This window comes from Coloeus monedula, assembly GCF_965178545.1.
Source record: "Coloeus monedula genome assembly, chromosome: 6".
In the NCBI taxonomy this organism is placed as follows: Eukaryota; Metazoa; Chordata; class Aves; order Passeriformes; family Corvidae; genus Coloeus; species Coloeus monedula.
The window spans coordinates 33075853-33095911 of NC_138786.1; the positions used below are offsets into that span (position 1 = coordinate 33075853).

Consider the following 20059-nt stretch of genomic DNA (forward strand, 5'->3'; position numbering starts at 1 on the left):
TTCCAGACGCTGCCGAGAACTTTTTTTTTACGGTGGGTCGTTCTGCTTCTCCCTTGGCGGAGCGGGGAGCCCCGACGGCCGGGGCGGAAGGAGCGGCGGCGCGGCCCGGCCGGGAGCGCGGGGGGCCGGCGGCCTGCGCGGGCCGGGCCGCCTGTTGCAGCGCCGGCAGCCTGAATGCGCGCAGTGAGTGTTTGCTCAGCAGTCAGCAGCACGGCTGGAAGGGAACCTATTCGCTACTTCACGCAACATGGAAGAACATAATGGGATGCCTGACTGTAGTGAGCTTTTAGACGTGAAGAACACAGCAGAAAGCAACCATGACTCTCTCACTACATTTTCTGTGAAAACACTGTTCGGATTTACAACCAAGTTTGAATCTACAGCTCCCGAAGAAGAAACAGTGCTTAAAGCATTTCAACCTTTGCACAGCAATATAAATACTCATGCTAACACCTGGCATGAGAGGAATGATAATGGTTGTAATGCGGACTCAGAAAATCAGCACAGTGTGAATAGTACCAGTGGCCAAGCTGATCCAATGTCTGGCAGGCAAGCAGGCCTGAAGCTGGAGTTAGCTGACCAAAACGAATTACTTCTTCAGCATTTGAGGTTTGTTCGGACTTCTTTGTCTGAACTGGACAGTGATGACAAGGATGCTATTCTTGTACAGGGTACTTTGGTTCATACAACAAGTGACACAGAATCGGACACGGAGAATAAGGATCTAGACACCGATGAGAACAGTGCAAGCAAATACGGGCTAAAAAATGCTGCTTTGTCTGCTGAGGCCTTGGACAATAGCAGTCAAAATAAGGAAGAGTCAGAATCAGAAGGGCACAGCAACAGTGGTGATACTGTGTATACAGATGACATTGAGTTACACCCACCATTCTCTAAGCAGCTCCCGAAAGAACTGGATGGTATTCTAGAGTATGATTCCAATGGAAAAGACAAAATGTTAATGGATGAGCAATTTACTCGTTTTCTTGCTACAGGGGAATGCCCTCAAGAACTTTCAGATGAAGAACAAAGACCTTCAGCTGATAATATATCACTCCAAAAAACAGCACTGGCTGAAAAGACTTTCCAGCTGCCAGCTTTCTTTAGTGGACTACGTGTGAGGAAAAAGGGACTAACCACAGAAGATGGGGAAACTGTTACAGAAATTAAACCAAGGGAGAATGATTTAGCTGTGCTTAAATTACGACAGCCTGTTAAGAAATCCAGTATTGCATCAGGTTTGACCAATAAAAAAAAATCATCTGAACCTAAAGCAAATCCCACTTTCCTAGAACAACTCTCGCACTTGTTAAACATAGACGTCTCCAAGAATGAAGATAGAACTGAGGACTCTGGTGAGGGATCTGGGGAGACCGAGGACAGTGATGAAGCTCAGGAGAACAAAGCCTCCAGCAAAAGAGAGCCACGATTTCCCTCTGAGGAGATAAAATCAAGCCCTGCTGAATCTGCACTGGATGCCTTTAAAGCTTTATTCACACGGCCTCCCAAGAAAGAAACAACTGCAGATCCTTCAGAGCTGGAAGCCCTAAAACGCAAAATGAGAAATGAAAAAGAGTCCTTGAAAGCTGTATTTGAAAGGTCAAAATCAAAACCTGGGGATGGACCATCAGACAAATCTGTAGGTTGAATTACTTTTTCTTCCTAAGATCTGGAAGTGGAAGGATAAGAAAATAATGTCTTGTTTAAATATTATTGGTGGGGACTTAAGATCAAAATGTCAGAATTGGTCTCTTCTTCTGGCAATCTCAAATTTTGGATTTCCAGCTGAGGAAATCCTGGGGCTTGTTTGTCAAAATTTCTGATCATCTGCCATTGTAGCAGAATTTGGCCACAACTGATGGTGACAGTAAAAGCCTCTGAATTAGATGTGAGAACTTAAAAATCAGCTTCTGATTTTAAAAGATACTTACATAACAGTTTTCCATATGTTAATTACAGCTTTAAAGCAGTTTGATGCTGCAGATATTTACTGTAATATTATTTAATAATTTCTCAATCTCACTCTGTTTTCTTTCACTGAGGAATTTATTTTAAAAACTAATATTTCATTTTACCTGTAGGAATAATTTTATGATAAGAATTGATAAAAGAAGTTGTGGGTGATTTTCAGCTCAGTTTGTTGAGGACATAGAACCTGAAGTAATTTTTCTTTCTTGTTTACATGCATATAACTGGCTTTTCCAATATTGATAAGCATTTAAACTTATCCAGGTGTAAGTTAGTGATTTAAATTAGACAACTCAAATTTTTTATTAATATAAGTGTTTGCAACATTAATGCTCTTAGGCATATGGAGATGTGGTTAGTATGTTTTTAAGAAAAAAAAATCAGTGCAAAGTTTTTATACAATCATAAATTACTTTGAATGTGATTTGAACTCTTTAATTAAATGAGTAACCTTTTGGTTGGCATTCCCCCAACTCAAACTTCTTCCATCACATCTTTGACAGACGTAATCAGCCCAGGAGAGTATTGTTGGCTGAAGGGGGAGTTCCCTGAATAATTCAGTTTTCAGGATTGGGCCTTAATCCTGAAGCTACTTAAATTGATTTTCTGTGTTGGTTATACTCTCTTTAAATGTTTTATTCTTGCATAATATAAAAAAACATGTAAAAAATCTTGGCTAACACTTGGGTAGACTGATAATACCAGTTTGTAGTAAATTACCTCTGGGGATGAGAAAACAGGTATTCATTGGCTGTGGCATGTACAGCAATTGCAGCCTGTGTGTGCCCTTCCCATTCCTGGCTTGCTCCTTCCTGCTTACCCCAGTCGCAGTGCTGGCGTCAGCGTTCGTGTGGCTCACAGCAAACCTCTTTGGGAAGCTCTCATCACACACAGGGAGGGCGGAGGCACAGGACTCAGCAGGAGTGGCTTTTATAAATGTCTGCTTAGTGTCCGGTCTAGTGCAAATCTGTATTTTCTTAGGGCAAAGCCAGAGTCCAAGGGTCTAGTCTTTCCCTTCCTCCTGTGGGCCATTTATGGGGCCATTTCCATATAGTGTTTCACTGTGGTTGCACTTGTGTCTATGCAATTACTTGTAGTAACGTGTTGTAAGTCAGATTACAGAAATACTGGAGATCTAAAAAAACACAAAAAAAATCCCTCTATAAGAATACTTGTTTAGTGGGCCATTCCCCCTCCACCCCTTCCCCATTTAAAGAGTTACTTTGGCATTCCAGCTGACAGTGCGGTCCCATTAACAGCTGCAGCATTTCTTTGATGTGGCAGTATTACCTGGTATGTGGACTGAGCAATCTGCGGGGGGTGGGGCAGGAATTTCATAAACTAGCTCTGCATCCAGAAAATTATATTGTCAAATGATGTCTTAGGTGAATTGCTCTAATGTTTACTTGTAAGAGGAGCACAGATGGGTCTTTTCACTCTGGAGTAAAGACACAGGAAAAAAACATAACATTCATGACCACCTCGGTGGTTCACCAAAGCATAGACAGCTCTCCGCAGTGATGTGAACAGTTTCAACTAATCATTGCATGTCACATGCATGATGCTACTTTCCTCCTCAAAAATATTTTTCTGCACTGATTTGTGTCCCTTCCAACCACCTGAGCACTGTTTCAATCAGTAGAATGAGACAGATAATCTTTCTGGAGCACATGTGTAGAGCTGAGCATGACAGTTGTTGTTTGGAATCAATTGATACTGCAGACTTTAATTTTTTCTTGCGTAATTTTAACAGCCTGACCTGAGTCCCTCAGAGCAAGATGACAAGACTCCAGGGAGACTCCAGACTGTCTGGCCGCCACCAAAAGCAAAGCATGAAGAAGTAAAAGTAGGATTAAAGTACACAGAAGCAGGTAAAGCAAAGAGGCGAAGCATTTACTGAAATTAGTTTCTGACATTTTTAATCTTGTTTAATACAGAGATGGTGATAAGTCACAGTATTTTCTTATCTGAAAAAACAGACCTTATGTTTTATATGTGTGGTTTACTGCTACTTTTTAATTCAGCATCTGATTTTTAAATGTAAATGGCTAAATACGTGTTGGAAACTACAAGCTTGCCTGTACAAATTTGTGAGGAAAGGAGTGGGTTTTTCTGGTAAATTAAGTTATCCATTTCCAGTGCGATTCTGTTCAAGTGAGTGACAGATTAGTGAATGTGTGGCAACATGACTGCCTTTTCTGATGCCTTGGTGCAGGGGGCAGCTCCCTGCTGAACTCTGGTCTGGCTGGAGATTTTCTTCAGGTACTGTCCAGAATGTAAACAATACCATTATTGCAACATGTGTATGAACAGAGGAATGCTCATATCCAGTCAGGTCACTTCTATAGCTAGCCACATATATTGTCCTGTGCAAGGGTATTGACAGGTTTGTCCAAAGTGCAGTGCTAATTATCAGATAAGCTTTCCGCAGAAAAAATACTTCTTGGGTTTTTTTTGTTATTTTGATATTTACATAGCATACTTAAGAGGGAGAAAGTGATTATTTTAGCCACCACAACTCTGGTACAAATTTATATTCTTGAATATGAAACAGTAAGTCCTCGATATTTAGAAATTAACCATAAACTGAGGAACAGTCTGAAATATTAAAGCACAAGACAATAAACCATCTCTTCTTCAGGTACCTGCAGATTTTAGAAAATACCACCTAAAAAGTGTTAAGTGGAACTTAAAAGAAAAAGCTTTTATACTACTTTGCTGTGAGAAATTGTTCAGGGTAACGCTGTATGGTTCTTTCTAATTCTGCTGGGTATCCATCTGACCTTGTATATGAGAAACAGTACTCCTGTTTGTTCTATCTACTGCTTTTTGTTGCTTAGTCTTTCTCCCTCTCTTTTCTCTGCTTTAATCTTTCTTTTTTTGTAAAGAGGAAATAATACTGGAAGTGTAAAAGTTTTTGGAAGATTGAGAAAACTTGGTTTTGACAGAAACAACATAATTCTAATATATAGAATTGAATTTAATGTATAGAATTGAATTTATGGTGCATCTGATTGGTCTAAAGTGTGAGAGTCTATCACTTAGATGACCAGGACAGGTATTCAGCTGTTGGCAAGTTCATGTTACTCTTAGATTTTTATTATAGGCTATATGCTTGCTATATTTAATTTTACCTAAATAAATATTTTTCCTTCTAATGACTGTAATAATCTGTGGTGAAACATATGCTTAAAGAAAGAAAAGAAAACTGAATTAACAAAAGCTCCAGATTCTACTACTTGTAGAGAAATTAGGTCATGCTTTCTTGAAATTTGAATAGGAAAGACAGACTGGCTTAGAGCCCATGTAAATTGTTACTCTTGTTACTGTGATATTTTGGGTGGCATTGTCATCAACATGTTGATGGTTTGTTTGCTAAGTCAAATTTTTATAGACCAGATTCTGCAGTTCATTAGTTGCTCCAGCGTCTGGCAGAGGGATTTGAATGAAAACAAACCACTGGTGATTCAGCTGGGATGGGGATGTAAGCAGTGCTTTTAAAGGAAATAGGCAAAGACTATGTTTGCAACATACTTTAAGACTGCAGTAAAGTTATAGGTGTGCCTCAGAGATTGGTAGGTTTGCTACTCACGGATGCCCGGAAAGCAGTTGTAAGTTGTACATGATGGATCACTTACACTGGCTTTTCTGAGGACCTGGGTTACTGTTTTGAAGCTTTATGCACAGGAATAAATATATAGAGTCTTCTACAAGTGAAACAAAGTACTGTTCATGCATAATGATAGGTTAAAAGAATGGGGTTTGTATTCAATGTTTGTCTTATTGCTGGGGTTTGTGGGGTTTTTTATGAATATGAAAGTGGCAATATAGCAAAACTTAAAAATTCACTATCTTCTCTCTGACAGTAGTAGGTACCTTCAAAGTGCGTGTGTATACTGGCATTTCCCCTAATGCCCCTTCACATCCAAAATTCCCTTCCAGCCACCAGTACTTTAGCAGCTTCTTGACCCCCTTCTTTTAATAAGTGGGCTTCTTAAAAACAAGCTGTAATCCAAGTTAATCATCTTCTTTATTTAAACTAGCTGGTCTCAGTCAGAAGCCCTATTTCTTACTTCATTGTCTTGTCCAGACAACTAAGATCAAACGAAAAATTCTTGATCTCAGAATGGAGTTCAAAAACTGTGTGTGGCAGGGATGTTTATGATTCCAATCTTCCTCCACTGATGTTTCCTGAAGAGATGAGTATCTATACCATAAAAAATGCTAAAGTGGTTCATTTTATTAGCTTTCAGTCAACAATATATGTTGGTGTTTTGATTTCTGTGATCAAGAGTTTCATCTACCAAAACAAGAGGAATTTATATAAAAACAATAATAAGAGGATAAATTATTAGGTAAGTATTCATTTAACACAGCTTTATTTTAGGCTTAAGACAAAATATATGTTCAAATCCAAGGATAAATTTGTCTTTGTACTTCTAACCAGGGTACACGAATATGTACATATTTTATGAGGTAGCATAGATTTTTTTTTTTCATTTGTCATGATAAAATAGGATTTAAGTAAGACTGAAGAACTTGAAAGTTGGAATACAGTAATCTCTTTTGCAATTCTACATTGTGTCTTTGATTTACTTTCTTCATCACCATGCGCTGTGACAACTATGACAGGAAGGCAGGGATATTGAGGGAGAGTATTCCTGGCTTTTTGATCTTTTCTCACCTCCTTGTCATGTTTTTCCTCATTGTTCTTATTGCCTAGTGGAAGCAAGAAATTCAGGCTTAATTTGGCTTACGCAGCAGACATCACAATGACTCATAGCAGCTTGGAGGAGTAGCTAACTCCCTCCTGAGGCTCATAGTCTGGCTTGATGTGTGGGAAACCAACTGAAAAGCAAATGGACATAACAAGGAACACGTGTGTGAGGCTGACTAGGCCTGTTAGGAATATTAGAAGTGAAAGAAGTTAGGGATAAAACTGAGCAACAGGTTTTATTCATGCATTTGATAACTGTTTGTGCAGTCCTAGTATTGTCTCCTGCAGTATCTGAATCTTGAGTTGTTAATTTTGAATTGAATGGATGATGTTACAATATTTTGGTTTATCCTATGTTTTCTTAATTCTTTAATTCCTGTGTTTCCACAGAGCAAGTGACTGCGTTGTCAACTGGCTCTCTGTAATTAGCACAAGCTGCTTGCATGATTCTCTAGAGAAACTGGAACTTCTTTGAAGTGTGTCTAAAATAGCTGAAGTCCAGAAAGTCTGTAGTACATTAATGTCCTGGAAGACTAGAAAAAGGATATTTTAATTTATGGTTATTCCATGGAAATAATTTCCATGGAATCAAAGACATTTCTGTGCATATATTTTTGGTTCTAAATTTCTGTTCCTCTGCTTTAAGTGTTTTTTTTGTTTTTCCTCCATGATTCTCAGGGAGACTTCTCACATTTTTAAGCATTAATTGTGACAGAAGGGTAGATGTGCCAGCCATTATGTGTAGTGAAAATACCTAGCCAGAGAGAGGAGGCAAATTCATGTCTATACTGAAGAAATTGATCTGTGATACTGCATCACATTGAATCCACATACAATGAATATCTCAGCTACTGTGTATGACTAGGTCAGCACTTGCAGGCACATGTCCAAGAAAAGAAGTTTAGACATGGGCTCTGCAGCTCATAAAACTACTTATGTTTGAAGAACATAACATAAGTCTCCACATTAAGGTGATACAGATATACAGATTCTGCTATTCCTATTAAAAATACCATTTTAGCCTTCAGGATCAAACTAGTTCTCTTACATACAGCAGAGAGAGTTTAGTTTTTTGCTTAGCAAAACAGAAATGTAAAAAGTAATAAGAGAGAGAAGTACATTGACATTCCTTCTGGAGAAAACGTTAAAAAAAGCCACTTGAAACATTAATTCACTTAGTGAGGTTTTTTCATTTTCTCATTCAATGTTTTCTTTTTAATTCAACTGTCTGTACTAAATTTAAAAACCTCATTTTTTCCCAGTCTGTCTGTTCATCAGCCTTAAATCTGCAGTGAGGTAATGGTGTCTCTATGGTGCCACAATTTCTATAACAGAGTCTGTGATGTAAGCACAATTTTCAGGGTAAATAAGAAAATCAGGAGGTGTCTGAGAGAGCTCTAATAACACAAAAAATGTCTGGGTAAGTGGTGAACGAAATACAAAATAGTGGCAGAGAAACCTCTGCCACTATTGCCAAGTCTCATATATATCAAATCTTTGATCTCCTATGCTCTCAGTTCCCAGCAGCAAAATAGCTTTATGGCCATGATGTAAATGCAGGGAATAACCAGCTTATGTGAGAGAAAGAGAGGCATAATGGTTGGCACAAAAGGATGAAAGATAAGAGTATGATTTCTTATCTTTCTTTGACATAAGCTTCCTTTGTGGCCTTGAACAGTTTGTGTTTGTCTTTAAAAAAAGACAATGCTTGATGTTGTTAAGTGTCCTGAAGGAAGTTTTTACAACAGTTGGTTTTATCCTAAGTAAAAAAAAAAGAATTTTTTTTGTAGTTTCAGTTTATTTTGTTTCATTGTGGTGTTCAGGGTTTAGTTCTGGGATTCTATTATAAATTTTACTGTAGTGAATTAGATCAAGCAGCAGTATAGCAAACAGCTTCAAGATAATGCTTTTGCATTGCTTTAAGATAGTGCTTTTGTGATGTAATAGTCACTGATGATGTGACCTCAGAGTGCCTGAAGTTTTTGTAAATTATTTTACTACATTTTACTGCATTTTTTGTGCAGCATGACAGGTGCATGTTATTTGGTATTTCATAATCAGACAGATACACTAGAATATGTTGGAGAAGCTGAGGGTTTTATTACAAGACAGATTTTTGTAACCATATTATGTTCTAGAGTAACAATGAATTTTTTTTCCCTTACTTACGCTAGCTAAAGCTATGATTTTATGGATTTAGAAGGTATTGGGTATAATTCTGCTTGGAAATCTGTGCAGCCACAGACAGGTTGTACATGTGCTGATCACTACAGCACTTTTCCAAATATCTTGGAGAGCTGTGGGCTAAGATTTAATTTGAAAATACTAACAAAAACCATGCTCAAAACCAATCAAGCAACAAAAATATCCTTTGCTTTTCTCTCCCCACCTCAGCTGATACTGTCATTCATACTGTGCCTCTTGAGACAGGAACGAAAAGATAGGCACTGTTGATGATTAATATTTGTTGTTAAGATGTTTGTGTTCCATTTTCAGTCCTTTAGCTGCTTTTTGGAATGGCTTCAGGAAAGATTTGGGACCTTTCCAAGCTTCAGTTTATCCATCCGTAAAATTAGGATAAGAATTCTGACCTATTTTTCAAGTCAGATAAAATTCCCTTTCTGTTTATAGACTATTAGCATTAGATAGAGATGCAGAATAGGAAAGAATACTGACTTTTTAAACTTAACATCTTAAAAAAACCCCCAGACTAGCCCCACACTTACAGAATGGTAACTGTCTGTACCTAAGGCCATGTGATAAAATGTTCATGCCTTCCCATACACTGAAGCTTATATTTTCACAAGGTGAGGGGGAAGAAGAGTTATGCTCCCTTTTTTCAATAAAAATCCCTGCTTTATTTTTGTTATGCATACTCTCTGTAGAAAGGTGATTTTAGGAGACCTCTTGTTTTTGAGTCTGGATGCATGTTTTGCAGCAGATGCCTGACAAGGACAGATTTTACAGTATCCAAAGCCCTGTCTAGATACTCACGTATGTGTAGCCATGGATACCAGCATGCTTAAGATTCACATACAGAGCAGCTTCAGTCCACTCAAAGTAGAAAGCTGATTTCTGAGTTTAATATTTTCCTAGAGGGAAGATTAGTCTGTTGCCTGAATATAATGAAGGCAAATAGTGTGATTTCTTCTACTGTAGTTTTTATTTTGAAAGGTAGACCCCACTATGGACCTGAGCAATCTAATGTTGCAAAGATCCAAAATAGTCACAGGGTTTTATGAGACAATTGTTGTTATATAATTGAAATACAGTGAAAGAGCAATTGTGTATACAAGAAGAATGACTTTGTATTTCATTTCCATGGTTCTGTTTCAAAATATATGAAGCCCTTTGTGTAACAGAAATGTCTCTGAGTTTTACTGAATTCCCTTTCCCATTCTCCAGTCTCGCTGTTCATGTGTTGTGATGCTTTCTGAAAATTTGCACCTGCATTTAGAACTGCTCTTTGTCTTTCTTCTTCGATGAATTCAATATCAGCCCTGCCAAGTTTTCTCCCTCTGCTATGGCGCAGACATGTACTTTTATCAGTAAAAAACCCAACCCTATTTATTGTGCATTTCTTAGTTTTGCATATATCGATGTTCTAAGTTTGACAGCAGTTCTGAACTTGAGAGTTGCTGAGACTGTACTGGGGGAAGCAGTGTGTCTGTGTGTGTGGATGTGTATTGTGCCTGCATTCACCCACGTATGCACCCATGTTTGACTGAGTATGCACCTATACTACATGTGTAGTATACATGCATTCTCAAGGTATACTTACTGTATATACCATACAGTGGTTGTGGTGGTGTTACAGATCTAGAGTAAGTACTTTGTGTTTTAAATTTGTGCTAAATGAAGTCGGTAGAGTCTGTAATTCATCAAAGAAAATCTGTAATAAATCTGTTCCTCATGTTTGCTGATAAAGTGTTACTTGTTTACCATATTGCATTGGTGAACGTGGTCCTGTAATAGATTGGTTTTGTAAATACAAAGTTGGCTGTTTATTGAGAAAGAATTAATATTGAATGTCCCCAGCAGCAGCACCTGTCATGTTGCCTTTCTGGGAGGGTGAAATGACAAGCGAAACTATTCATTTCTGCTATTAGGTAAATGAACTGTAACTGTAACCCCTCACAGCTGAGGAATGGCCAGGCAGATAAGTTACTCAGGTGACTGCTTCTGAGTAGTGCTTTATACTGCGTGGCAGTCAGAAGGAGGAGTAACTATCTTCCTCATTTCCGTAACAGGCCGTCAAGGGGGTGCTGGTTTTCCTTAGGAAGCTGGTTTTCTGTGGATATATTTCTATTATTCTTGGGGAATTCAGTGGATATTGTGAAGATACTTCATGTCCTGTAGTAGGTTTACTCTGATGTCCTCTCTATTATCTCAATATCTGGACAGTATTTAGATACTGGACTATTGGCTTGTTTTGGGCTGTTTTCCACAAGTCCCTCTTCATTTGTCTCTTTTTCTCACATCTATCATATTTTCACTGTACCAGAACCTTTAAGGTGCTGAGAATGTTTGAAATTTTAGGTTTGGAGGGTTCTTCCATGTCTTAAAAGTGAAACAAAAAAAACCCAAAACTAAACAAAAATTAAGTTGAAGTGAAGGATGTCTCCTCATTTCCCGTCTATGGAATTGGCATCCTTACAAGTAGTGAACTACAGGACTGTAAAAGAGTTCAAGTGCAATGGGAAGTAAAGAAGAGAGGACAGATAGGAGTAGATGGAATGGGGTTGAGGGAAGGAGGATTAGAATTCTGTGTTAAAACAACATGCAGTATTGTTTTATCCAATCCCCTATCCCTAAAAACCAGGTAATTTTGTGAATTTCTTTGAGCATAAATAAATTTTAATTTCCTAGTTATAAAAGGATGCTTAAATGCAGTTATGCTTTATAAAAACCAATCAAAGACTGAACAAATTACATTTTGAAAGTTGCTCATTTGTAATTTTATTGGAAGAAAAGCCTGAAAATTTGCTGCTGTTTTATGACTGTAGCCTGAGAAAGCCTGGACAGTCGCATCAATGCATCTGTAAAAATAAATAAAAAGTAATAAAAAAGGTGTAGCTGTGGTGAGTAGGTTCCCTTCTGACACCTGGTGGTTAAAGACGAGAACTACATGGAGAAGTAGAGGAGGGAACAAATGCTGTAGTAAAGGGGAATATTGAAAACGGGATCAAGGATTACCGCGCAGGGAGAAAAGATTAAGAAACCCTCACTATTCTGAAATTTAATGAATCAGTGCAATTATAAGTTAATGATTTTGTTTATACCACAGGGTGTGGTACATCTCAAGAAAGGTAGATTGCACTCAAGTTTTCCAGCTTTTGTTCTCTAATTACTTCTAAGTTGTGTTAACATTATTTTGCATGTTTCCACACACTGAGTTTAATATGTATGGCTTTTTGCAAAAATGAGTGTACTGACCAGAAGTGGCTATATAGGTCATTTAACTTCAAAGCTTCTACTTTCTACATGAAGTTTTGAGATTATGGTAGAGAAGTCTCCTAAATTGTTATGTAAAGTTTGGGGAGTAATGCATCTATTTGAACTGTGAGTTATGGAGATTTCTGTGGGAAAGGTTTTCATGTAAGATTTTATTTAAAATTATTCAAGTAGGTAAGTTGTTTAATTACCAAGAAGAAAAGGTAATTCTTGCATAGCACAGTTGTGAACACAATAGAATAATACTGAATAATATTTTAATGTGTATACTTGCTTTTTGCAACAGCTTTGAAGAATGAAAATTTACCTTTGAAACATTGTGACCCACTGTATCCAGTATTTCCAGGGTTGTAGGTTGAATTTTCAGGTCACCAGATTGACCAGGGAATGCTTCTACCTTTTCTTCTAGAAATGGTGATGAAGAGTGCATCTCACTCAGTATTATAACAAAGATTTTCATGAGCATGTATTGAGTATATTTGTAAACATAGTTGCTGTTTTGTGTTCGGACAAATTCTGTGTGATGATAAAACTGAACATACATTAGGCATTTGGATTACGTAGGTTGTCCAAAACATCCAAATTTTATTTGATGTTCAGTTTTCTATGCATTAGGGAAAGCATGCATGCTTTAGCATATATTTTCTTTGCAAAACAGTGCAGCATGCCTCATACTTTACTAATCATTAGGAATATTTTATTTCTGCCACCTGGTGGCATATTTTGTTTGTCACACATGTCAGCAATATCCATCACTGTTATTGCACAGTCTAAAACTTTTTTTTTAAAAAAATGCATGTTTTGGAAACAAAAACCAAAATGAGGAATTCTTGAAAGTGTTCCCACCCCAAACTTCTGTCTTCTAATCAGACTGTATGGAATTAATCTTTCAGAAAAGTCTAAGCTCTCTGATCTGCTTTGGTCTCCTTCACTTACCATACAACATGAAAAAACAATAATGAGTGAGCATGATTGTTATTTCCAGTTAAAAGTCTTGAGGAATGAATATAATCAATGATTTAATAATTCTGCAGTATATGATATTCAATTCTGTGCATATATCAAGCTGGGAGCTTTATAGAAATATTTCCAAGTATATTCGGTTTGCATGGCCTGGTTTTGGTAGTGGGGGGTACTGCAGATGTGGCTTTGTTTTCACAGTGTTACTGCATGTGGCCCATGGTTAACCAAGGAACATCCATGGGATATTTTTGCATGGTAGAAATTTATTTAAGTACTTGCTTTTTGATTAGATTAGATTTTATTTGATTTGATCAATAGTGCTAGTGTTTAGCAACACTTCAGAAATGAGGCAGTTCACAGGCAGTTGATAATTTTTTACAAGACAAAATTATATATGCGGGAGCTGCAAATACCAACTGAGTTACATATTTTCAGTAATGAATGAAAAGCAAGGGGTGTGCAAAACTCCCTGCTAGAATACGTAGCTAATGAGTGTAAAATACAAATTCCCTGTGTGAAGCTTAAATACAATCTTACTTATGCTTTTGTCTCTAGCTCACCTAAAGCTTTACAAGGAGGGACCACCAGGTGGGTGGAACAGTGTAATGTTGTCTGTCTGTGTCTAGTCTTTGGTCTCTTTTGTTACCATGAAGGTAGTATTTATCTTTCCTTGATGGAATAGAATTGGTAAAGCCTGAGTCTGCTATATCTACCACTGTTCAGAACTAAAAATTTGTTAAGACTACAGAAGTTCTGTAATAGATCAGGAATGTTTTTCAGAATTCCAGCTCATGGTACTTCAGTTTCAATGGCTGCCATCCCACTAAAGTGAGTGGAATTTAGGTTAATTTCTTCTTAATCTCACAGTGCTGAGTGTGAAATTTTGCGAAGTTAAGATTTGACGTCTGGTTGGAAGAACATCACAATTGAGAACTGGTGTATTACTTTCTCTTCTTCCTCTCCCCAATTTGTCTTGATTGTGAGCCAACTCCAGGTAAATGTAACCCAATCTAATATGCCTAATAATTAGACATGTTATAATCTGGCAGTGTTTATTCTGAAAGTCTTTGGAGCAAAGACCGTAAGTGAAAATTAAAGTGATGATAGATCTTTGCATTAGAGTTGTGGAAAAATATTTGGATATACACTGATCCTTATTCAAAAGAAGAGCACATTTAAGGCTGACAAAAGAATCCAGTAAAATTCCATTGACAACTATGTGAGGGTTAACTAGATGCTAACTGATAATGTCATTAGTAATCATAGAATGTTAAAGGATTGGAATAGACCTTAAAGATCATCTACTAACAACACCCCTGCCATGGGCAGGGACGCCTCCTAGTAATGAATCAATAGGGATGTCTTTTGAAGGAAAAAGGGGTTTAATTGTCCTTTAAGGAAAATAATTGACTATGTTAACCTGATTTTTGCAAGTTTATTTCACTTGTAGCCCCTGTCTTTGTGTGTTTTCTTGCTCAGTTTTGTACCCACCAAGAGCAGGACATGTAGAGCCTTGGCCGTATTTGGATTTTAAGTGAAGCTTAAGGAAGACATTTTGAACAAACGCTCGTGACTCAGAAGCTCCTTTTAAGCAGCTCTTTTGAATTATTGAATTATAGAATCATAGAGTAGTTTGGGTTGGAAGGGACCTTAAAGATCATCTAGTCCCAACTCCCCTGCCAGGGTGATAGACACTTCCCACTAGACCAGGTCTGTGTGCCATCCAACCTGGCCTTAGACACTGCCAGGGATGAGCAATTATTGTCAAAATGTGTAATATCTAAATGAAGCTGAGTTTGAATTCATTTTAAAAGAGGAGTTTCTGATAGTATTCCTCTTTTTTCTACAATAACTCATCTCTTCTGCAATTGCTTGCTGAACTGATAGAACTGAGTGCGACATGTTTCAAAGCATTTATATTTTTCTGAGTATGTTTATTCATTAGGTAGTTTCCTGTTGTCATGCTTTTCATGGAATTACAGAATAGCAATCTGCTGACTTAAAACTTTGTAAGGATTAAGATTTGGTTTCTTTTTTTTTCTTTTTCTTGATCCTTTCTTGTAGTTGATTTAGGAATACTGGATGTTGGTGAGGATTCAATGTGATTATCTTACAAGATTTATAAACACACCTTATGACCAGGATAAAGCCTTCTTACATTATGTCACTGAAGAACTAGTCCTTAATTCTACCACGAAACACCATTTAGATGATGATGTGAGTAGACATCATACTAGAAGAAATAAATCCGAAGGACTTTGAAGCCCTCCTGCTCCCTTTGAAGTTTCATAATGAGAGTCCAGTCATGTTTATTACAGCTGCATGGTTACTTCTTAGGAAATAAGATGGTGTTCAGACAATTTTGCATTAGTTAAAGCAACTTATATTGGAACTTGTTAGAATTTTCCTGCACATGCCATTGGTGATCTTAGGTTAGGAAAGTTATTTTGTCTGTATAGACTGCCATTAACTGGACTTCTGGGTAGGGTTGTCTGAGAGACATCTTTCTCCCTCACAAGTCAATTGCTAGCATTTCTCATTTCCTTCATGTCCTAGTTTTGTCCAGGACCCTAATGTTACTTGATACTGCCTTACATCATTGTTAGGGGTGGGGAGAAAGGGACTCTGGCTTGCAGTAGAAAAAGCATGGCAGGAGGGGAGAAGCTGTGCTCCATTGTTCATTGTCTCAGGTTCCAGGGTGAGCACTTTTGCATGTGACTCACCCTCTGTCTTCTATACTTTTGTTAATAATATTGTTGCCATTACTGTTCATTTTTTTGTCTCGTTGCTGTTTCCAGTAAGCTGTTCATACCTCAACCTGTGATCTTCACTTTTGATGCCTCCAGTTCTCAACTCCATCCCACTGCAACTGGAAGGGAGAGGGGAAGGAGGAACAATGAGCAGTGTGTCATTTGGGAGAGTCTTGGTGGGGGGGCATCAAACTGAGGAGTACCATTCCTAAATCACACCACCTCACTCGAGGTGGGCTCTTCCTCACAGGACTCTGGTGGTGGTGCAGAGTTTTGTAGAAACACTTAGGTACTTACAGTTACAGGCCACTTGTGTGACTTCCTGCCTGCTGGGAAGCCGGGCAAGTGGGCAAATCATATTTGCCTATCCCTTAAAAATCTCATGCTTTTTCCCTTTATTCCAACGAAACAAATAAGTAAACAACATCTTAGACTTGTTTGTGGAACAGAATAAGAAAATCTCTGATCTCTTCCTATGCAACTTCTTGAACAGTTAACAATACTGATCATACGTGGTTCATATTTTGAAGATCATCTGAATTTCTAACTAAAAGGATTAGAGATGTACTTATTTTGGAATTCGGTGTGTTTTAAAGAAGTCAGCTGAAACTAAACCATCCATTCAATATCCTTAGCACTTTAGTATTGTAACTCAGCTTTCTCTGTAGAAACCATAGACCCAAATGGGCCCACAGAAATTACAGGTATATTGCCTGGAGACCATGTTTATCCTAGAAGGTCAGGAAAATAATAAAGTGGTAAATATTGATGGACTTGTACATATTCAGATACCAAAGGCCTATTAATACTAGAATATTCTGCTGTTTTAGATACTTGATTTTTATGATTATTAAGGGTAGATTCAAGCAGTCCTATGTTGCACGTTTTATTTGCAAGATTAGCTTTCAGGGCCAAAATTTTAGAAAACACATTGCTTTAAAAATTAGCCCAATATATTGAATATCTCTTCCTTTGTTTCAAATTATTTTGTGTTAAAATTTAAAACTCATAAAGTACAATAGCTATTGAAAAGATTGTGGTTTTTTTATAACTTAGGGTAACCAGCTTTTCTGTATTGCATTACTTTTTTCCCCATAGGTAAGTTTTGGTATCTGCCAATGTTCTGGTTTGGCCAAACTTAGAAATACATCTTTTGAGAGAAGGCAGGTTGCAACCATCCCTCCCCCACCAGGTTCAGGAAAAAATAAATTTTCCTTGAAGGAAAGTGAAAGAGATAAAAACTATTTATTTAACAAACACACAGGAAAAGGATAATGATGCTAAATAATAAAACCTCTCGCTCTGCTGAGAGAAACCTGGGAAAATTTCAGAGTCCTTCCGTAGATCTCCCTCCCCTTCCTTGGAGCTGGGATGGGGAGGTGGGCCCACCTCCAGGGCCAAGCCTCGGTGGAAATTCCTCCCGATGTATTCTGATGTTGAAACAGTCCAGCAGAGAAAGAAAAAAGGAAAAAAGAACAAAGTCCCAGGAAAACAAAACTTCAACTCTCCGTCTCTCTCCGGAGAAAAAAAAGGAGCTGAGAAACTGGCCGAAAGCAAGCAGGGTGCTTTCCCCACTGTCACTCTGCTCCCGCAGCTGAACACAGAGCCGTCTCTGTCTCTGTGTCCTTGAAAACAGGAGAACAAACTGCTTAGAAAGTTCCCTCGGTTTTGTCTCTCCCCGTCAGACTCAGTTTAAAGGCACAGAAAGGCACAAAATTATTTTCTGGGCATGGGGCAGCGATGGGGGATACACAACACAAAGTCACCCCAAGACAGCCAACTTTCTGGGTTCCACGTACTTTTTAATTTAAAAATTGCTATTCAAGAGAACATGAATAAAACTTTCTGTTGTCATACCTGTATACCCCTAATTTTCTCTGTGTATTTGTGCAGTTTTCACTCTAGCAGATGTTGATGTCTAAAAGGTTGTAGGCATTTGTCCACTGTTTCACAGTGTGCGATACTCTGTTGTTTCACACAGTAGATGTTTGTGATTCTATAACAAATTCCATGTCTGCTGCAGTGCAGCATTTTAAGCCCTTTGTTCACATCGTGTCCATCTTCCTTATTCGCCCATTTTTAATTGTTTGGGGTTGCTGCTTCAGCTTTTCCGTTGTGCTTCGACAACAATTCTTTTATCTGTTTGCATACCATGTTTGATGAAATTACAAGACACAGAGTTACTTCCTCCTTGCACTTGGTAGTTAGTTAAAACACACTTTTATTTCCTTCTTGCAGCCCATTACTTGGGTAGATGGTAATACCCGGCTTTAAATGGAGTATTTCAAATGTTGTAGTACCTAATGATAAAGAAAATAATATATTTTCCTGGTGTACTGGAATCTTTTTAATCAATGTTGTCTTTATATGATTCATATTGACAACATACTTTAAAATCATGAAGCAAACTGGTACCAAACATGACAGTTAAGGAAGGAGGCATATCCTGTTTGGACTGGTTCTGTCTTTGCAATGTTCAGTGCTAAAATAATTTTTTTAAAGTCAGATAAAATGCTAATTTACTTTTTCCTGCAGTTGCATATAGGCAGAACCAAATATAGCATAACTGGAGGTTCTGATACTTTCTAAGAATAATTGTATCAATGGGTGGCAGAACAGGATCATGACAATTCTCTAGTTCATCACTTCAGAAATTGTGTTTTATTGATTCCCAAGCACCTTATAAGAACATACATTTGAACAAGGAAATATGAAATGTATATGTTACTATCAAATAACATTTAGCAAGCTATTCATTAGGAAAAAGATAAGACAAAAAATGTATTAAAATAAAAATTTATATTAAAAACTAATGAAATAAGAACTTCATACCTAGAATGAAATAATAGCATTGAACTGGAAAAGTAAGACTTGAGAATTTGCAGCTGATACAAAGTTAGTAAAAGAAGGGAAGACCTGAACGCAAATTTGGCATTCTCTCATCAGGATGTTGTCTGCTGGCTATGGCAAAACATGGGAGTAAATGGAAATTTGTGTTTCATGGTAAATGGATTTTTTTTTTTACAATGAATAATTGATTTATTTTTCCAACAACAACATAGAAAAAGGAAATTTTGCGTTGTCATGTCAGTGTATATCTTTAGTGTTCACTGAGGCCTCTATACAGCTTCCTGTGTACTTTGCCGACTTTCATGTTACTTTCAAAAAATATTTTAGTGAAACATTTTACAGTGACATGGTATTGTGTTGATAACTATCAGCAAATGTAACAAAATTTGTTTAAGGCTTATTAATGTATTTCTGCTTTATCTCACTATCTTAAAAAAAATGTTCAGTTCTATGAAAGTTTGCATTAGCTGCAGTGGGTTATAATTATTGATTGCAGGAAGCATCAGATTGCAAAAGTAAAGAATATGCCCAAGTGGGCAACAACTTATATCATTTATTAAATTTTTCTTGGGATGGAGTACTCTCAAAACAAAGGAAAAAGTAGTACATTAGAAGTAGTAAATGAAAACTCAGACTCCAAGCTGTTTGGAATGGAATCTGTGCAATGTGATTGTTTACTTTTTTGCTTGAATGCCTTTCGTAAAGGGGTGACGTTTTAAATTATTTTCTCAGTAAACAAAATCCTAATTCACGTCTGGTCATTTTTCAGGATGGGAGCACTTAGCACTTGCCATCTGATTTTCATATAGCTTGTCTCTAAAGTCCTTAAGAGTAGTATCTGCTTAAGGGGAAGCTAACTTATTTATGCCCTATGGCCACTGTCTTCTCTCAGGCAGATTGGAGACCAGGCAAGTAGAACAGGTTATTTGTACAATCAACCTTCTGTTATCCATCACAATAAAAGAATTTAAAGCTTCAGAAAATTGACATTGAGGTGTTAGAGCATGTCCAGGGCAACAAAGCTGATGAAGGATCTGGATCATAAGTCCTATGAGAAGCAGCCAGTGGAGCGGTTGTTTAGTCTGGGGAAAAGAAGGCTCGGGAGAGACCTTAATTGCTCATTACCTGAAAGAAGGTAGAGGCCAGGGGGTTGGTTTCTTCTCCCAGTCAGCTAGTGATAGGATAAGGAGAAATGGCCTCAAGTTGCACCAGGAGAGGTTCAGTTTGGGTATTAGGAAAGAGTGGTTAAGAATTGAAACAGGTCACCATCCCTGGAAGTATTCAAAAAATGAGTAGATGTGGCACTTCTTGATACGGTTTAATGGTCATGGAGATACTTGGTTGAAGGTTGGACGTG

The 20059-nt window shown here is 37.6% G+C and overlaps 1 protein-coding gene across 1 annotated transcript in view; it reads left to right on the forward strand.

Moving 5' to 3' along the window:
- Positions 1 to 247: 247 nt before the first annotated feature.
- The window catches only part of FMN1 (formin 1), a gene marked incomplete at both ends in the record, with an annotated part of 129894 nt that continues 110082 nt past the window's right edge, over positions 248 to 20059 (forward strand). The window contains 2 exons of the mRNA XM_082283246.1: positions 248 to 1639; positions 3722 to 3839. Of these exons, the coding sequence (XP_082139372.1) occupies positions 248 to 1639; positions 3722 to 3839 (1510 nt within the window). The remainder of the gene's footprint in view (positions 1640 to 3721; positions 3840 to 20059) is intronic.